This window comes from Orycteropus afer, unplaced genomic scaffold (genome assembly GCF_000298275.1).
Source record: "Orycteropus afer afer isolate SDZICR_OR568_19922 unplaced genomic scaffold, OryAfe1.0 scaffold00005, whole genome shotgun sequence".
Classification (NCBI taxonomy): domain Eukaryota; kingdom Metazoa; phylum Chordata; class Mammalia; order Tubulidentata; family Orycteropodidae; genus Orycteropus; species Orycteropus afer.
Genome location: NW_006921592.1, coordinates 29284394 through 29289297, shown reverse-complemented (window position 1 = coordinate 29289297; position 4904 = coordinate 29284394). Strand labels below are relative to the sequence as shown.

The 4904-nt window shown below is 48.8% G+C and overlaps 1 protein-coding gene across 1 annotated transcript in view; it reads right to left on the bottom strand.

Annotated features, from left to right (window-relative positions):
- AK3 (adenylate kinase 3) overlaps positions 1 to 3506 on the bottom strand; it is a 26466-nt gene extending 22960 nt beyond the window's left edge. Inside the window, exon 1 of the mRNA XM_007939315.2 lies at positions 3356 to 3506. Coding sequence (XP_007937506.1) covers positions 3356 to 3506 — 151 coding nt within the window. The remainder of the gene's footprint in view (positions 1 to 3355) is intronic.
- Between the last annotated feature and the right edge of the window lie 1398 nt (positions 3507 to 4904).

The following is a 4904-nucleotide window of genomic DNA, read 5'->3' as shown; positions in this document are numbered from 1 at the left end:
CCCAACCTTCCTTCCGAGGAGTGGGTGGTGGGTTTGAACCGCCAGCCGTCTGGTTAGCAGGCAAGTGTCTTAGCCACTATGCTACCAGAGCTCCTGGATAACATAAATATCCAATAGAAAAAGATCCAAATAAGTAATTGCACAACTTTTATGAAATTAAATATCATTTTGAAGACAGCTTAATGATGATACATGAACATGAAGTGAGGAAAAAAGACGGCTAAGCAATCTCATAGGATATAACAATTTTATAAATACAATGAAGAGAAAAAAGAGAAAGGAAATAGCAACAATAAAAAAGAAATGTAAGACAAAGCATTAAAGGGCACATTATCATTTGCTCATGAGGGGGTTGGAGGTGTGGAATTACGGAGGATCCTATTTTCCTTTTTTCATGACATATTTTTCTTCCTTTATAATAACTATACCTTACTTTTACTACCAGTAAACATTCAGTGATACTTTTAAAACAAAAGATCACACCTTTCTTTTGGCTCTGATCCTGTGGAAAAAGGTCCAATCCATTTATAAATATTTGTTGAGAATGGACTATTAGCCCTGAGAACAGACCATCTGTAATAACAATCTCAGGACACCTCCCCAAGCTGGATTTGTGTTTTCCTTGCTAAGGAACTGTCACAAAGATTACAGAATGGGCAGGGGCCAAGCAGGCTAAACATCTCTTCCCGGATTCCTCTCTTCCCCCTTTGGCCTCTCTGCTGATTTTGGAGTAGGCACAAGAGGACAACATGCATGTCATAGAGTGCTAAGAATCAAAAAGAGCACTTGATTTTTAATTCTTTTTTAAGTTTGTCTAATTGTCTTTTAAATATATTTTTGTTAAAATGCTTTGTGTCTTACAAACTAACGGAGCCTCGGCTTTTTATGGAAGGTGTTTCTTACCCACAGGGTTAAGATTCACTGCTGTGATTTTTAAAAGATTTCCTAAGGATGCTTTATTCCCTCTAGCTTTGAATAACCTTACCCCACCCCACCCCACTGCAGTACTGTGGGCTGCTCACTGTTACCCAACTACTTCAACTTGTGGCATCAAGAACATTAAGCAAGTGAGCCAGACAATTTTACCTTTTGAAGATGTTTAAAGAAACCAAACTCACTGGTCAAGTTGTTTCAGACTCATAGCGACCCCTTCTTGGGCTTCTGAGGCGGTATCTCTATGGAAGTAGATTGCCCAATCTGCCTTCTGAGGAGTGCGCTGGTGGGTTTGAACTGCCAGCCTTCTGGTTAGCAGTCAAATGGCTTAGGCACTACACCACCAGGAAACAAAACACTTTTATTTATTAAGATCAACGTTAGAACAGAATGAAACACAACCAGGAACGTGCCAAAGATGTTAGGTGCTGAATCAAAGAACTCCAAGAGACAAGCTAAAAACACAGGACTGGTTTTTTTTTTTTTCTTAAATGTCAGTATTTTTTAAACAAACAGCAAAAACAAGTAAATAACCTAAATGTCCATCAGTAGGCAATTTACTTCCATAGTGATACCGCCTCAGAAACCCAAGGAAGGGTCACTATAAGTCGGGTCCGACTTGACGGCACATAACAACAACAGAGGACTGGTTAAATTAATCATAGTAGATTCAGCAAACAAATACATTATACATTAAACAGTGGAGCCAATTTCTATGCCTTCATATTGAAAGATATCCCAAAATAAAGTGAAAATGGGCTGGTGCAGATATATATGTACAAGCCAGTTGCCATATTCATGACAACCCCATGTGTGCAGAGAAGAGTTTTAATGGCTGTGATCTTTTGGAAGCAGATCACCAAGCCTTAACCTTTCAGTTGATGGTTGAGCCCTTAACTATTTGTGCCACCCTGGGACTATCTATCTATAATTATATGTTGCATAAAATAAAGGATGTACATACATTTGTTTGTAGATACATCAACATAGGAGCTCTGGTAGCATAGTGCCTAAGGCACTTGACTGCTAACCAGGAGGCTGGCGGTTCAAACCCACCAGCCACTCCTCGGAAGGAAGGTTGGGCAATCCTACTTCCGTAGTGATAACTGCCTCGGAAACCCAAGGAGGGGTCGCTATGAGTCGGGGCCGACTTGACGGCAAATAACAACAACAACATCAACATGTGTAGAAGAAAACACAGTTCCCCTCTGAAAAAGTAGAGAAGGAGGGTTTTACTTTGCATTTTATGCACCCGGTCCTCTTTCCAATCCTTTCACTTTGTGCATCTCCTCTGTAATTTTTTTTCTTAAGTCGTTCAAAATGGGTTCTGTCTGGGGAAAAGGTCATCACTCTTGAGGGAAAAAAAAACAAAACCTCATCCACTGTTGATTTTTTTTTTTTAGAAAAACGGCCTTAAGATATAATTTACATACCGTATGTGAAATTCACCTCAACAGTTTGTTGACCAGAGTTTGTGCTGAGCTGTAAGAATTTATTTGGCATGAGAAACCAAGTATTTCAGATGACCTCACAAACAAGAATAGCTTTTGTGTCTAAGAATTCTCTGTTGTTGTTGTTGTTGTTATGTGCCGTGGAGTCGGACCCAACTCATAGCGACCCCTACTTGGGTTTCCGAGGCGGTATCGCTATGGAAGTAGATTGCCCAACCTTCCTTCCCAGGAGTGGCTGGTGGGTTTGAACCGCCAGCTTTCTGGTTAGCAGTCAAGTACCTTGAGCACTACACTACCAGAGTATCAAAAGTCAAAGGATCCCTGGTGGCACAGCGGTTAAGCGCTAGGCCACTTTATTGAGCCGCTGGCCTTCTGGTTAGCTGTCAAATGCCTTAGGCACTAAGCCAACCAGAGCCTTGAAAACCCTATGGGACAATCATATCCTGCCCCATCAGTCACTATCAGTCTGAATCGACTCTAGGGCAATGGGTTTGGCTTTTGTTTTTCTTTTTAATATAAAATCAAAGTCTATTTTGTGCAACGAGGGTAAATAATAATCGTGCTTTAGATTATGGGGAAAGGTGAGAACTGTAAAATTACACAGATCTTAACAACGACGACAAAAAGTTAGAAAAGAAATAGCAGATCTTAGCAAAAGAACATCAGTTTTCCTAGAGCAGGGTCACGTGGAAAACAAGCCACAGTCCAAGGACCCTCAGGAGCTGCTGCTTCTTAAAGCCAAACAAATTTCCTTTAATCTTTGAACTGCGAGCGTGTCCGAACTCCCCAGTCCTTTCTCCCAATGACCCGACCGCAGAGGGCAGAGGTTTCAGGGCGCAGTCTCCCAGCAGCCTGAGGTCACTCCTGAACCCGGGACCCCCACCCCCGCGCCCAAGCCTGGATTCGCATCTCCCCGCCCACAAACCCTGACCCCGCGGTAGGGCAGCGCCAGCCCCTGCCCGGACCCCCACCTGTGCCCCGCAGCATGTTGTCCCGGAGTAGGTCCCCGCTGGAGAGGTGCTTCAGCTCGAAGTGCTTGATGATGCGCGACGACACAGTGCCCTTGCCCGAGCCAGGGGCCCCCATGATCGCTGCACGGAGCAGCCGCGCAGAAGCCCCCATGGCCGCAGAGCAAGGCCTCCAAACAGTGGGCTTGGGCCTGGCCTGCGCGCTCGGCCTCCGCACCCGTCGCAGGCAGAGCACCGAGCCAGTCGCTCCCGGAAGTGAAGCGGTCGCCCTGTGCCCCACCCGGCCTGCTGTAACCCGGGACCCGCGCGCGCCCCCGCCTCCGCCCCGGCCCGCCCCAGCCCGCCCAGGCCCCGCGGTCACCCCGCCCCCGCGCGCCTCCTTCAGTCCGGGCCCTGCTGCCACCCAGCCTCCTGACACCGCCTAGTCGGCGCAGGGCGCCCCCTCGGCGCTCCCTCGGCCACCTTTTGGAGTCGGTCGGGTGCCCAAGCCTACCTACCCCCCTTCCCCACCCACCCGCACCCCTCTGCACTCTTCAGCTACTGAGGGTTCCCTGAGGTCCCCTGCGTGTTGCCCAGCTCACCTTGGCTCTGCCCCCCGCCCCTCTCCTGGTCCCTAGACCCCGGCCCTATCCCTTCCGGCCTGTCCTGCCGAGCCTGATCCCGAGCCCGAGAAGCCGCGCCCCTCTCTGCCCCTAGGCCACCCAGCGCACCCCGACCCCAGCTCCCCCAGCGCGCTCCTACTGTTCCTTCCCAACCCTAGCTGCTCCCTTCGGACGCCACCCTCCCCCTAGTAACCCTTGGGGACGCCGTGACCCCCCTAGTGCCCCACCCCGCCCTGTCCGCCTGAAGGGACAGCGCCGCCTCGGCGCTCCGCACCCCCTCCCCCGCCCTTGCTTTGACACACCCTTTCGCTCCCCTCAGCCGTCGAACGCCACTCTCTAACTTGTCCCCTCGCCCACCCTGCCTCCTCCGCCAGTGTGGAGCTTTCCCTCTCTCCTTGCTTTCACACCGAGCTTTAATGCAAGTTTATTGATGTGGAACCACAGTGTGACAATGAGCTGAAAAGGGCCTCTGTTCTTGCACAGGTGAGGAAACCTAGCTTCAGTACAGTGAGGTGCTTGAAGGCACACATCTATTGAGACATCTCTTACCCCACAGGGCCACACTTACCCCAAAGCAGTGTTACTTCTATGACAGAATGTCCTGGCTCCTCCTAAGGCCCCTTTGTTTGTCTTGGAGAATGCCCTCATCCCATAAATATTTATCCAGGTCACTGTGGTTAAAGCAGTGGGCTGATAACCAAAAGGCTGGCAGTTCGAACCCCCCAGGCCACCCCACAGGAGAAAGAGAAAGCAGTCTGCTTCTGTAAAGATTTATAGCCTTGGAAACCCCTATGGGGAAGTTCTACTTTGTCCTGTAGGGTCACTTGAGTCAGAATCTAGTTGACGGCAGTGGGTTTCATTTTGTTTTGATTTTCCTGCACGCTGGGTAGTGCTCTAAGGATGTGTGGGGATGCTGTTAGGAACAAGACAAAAGTTCCCTTCTGTACCTT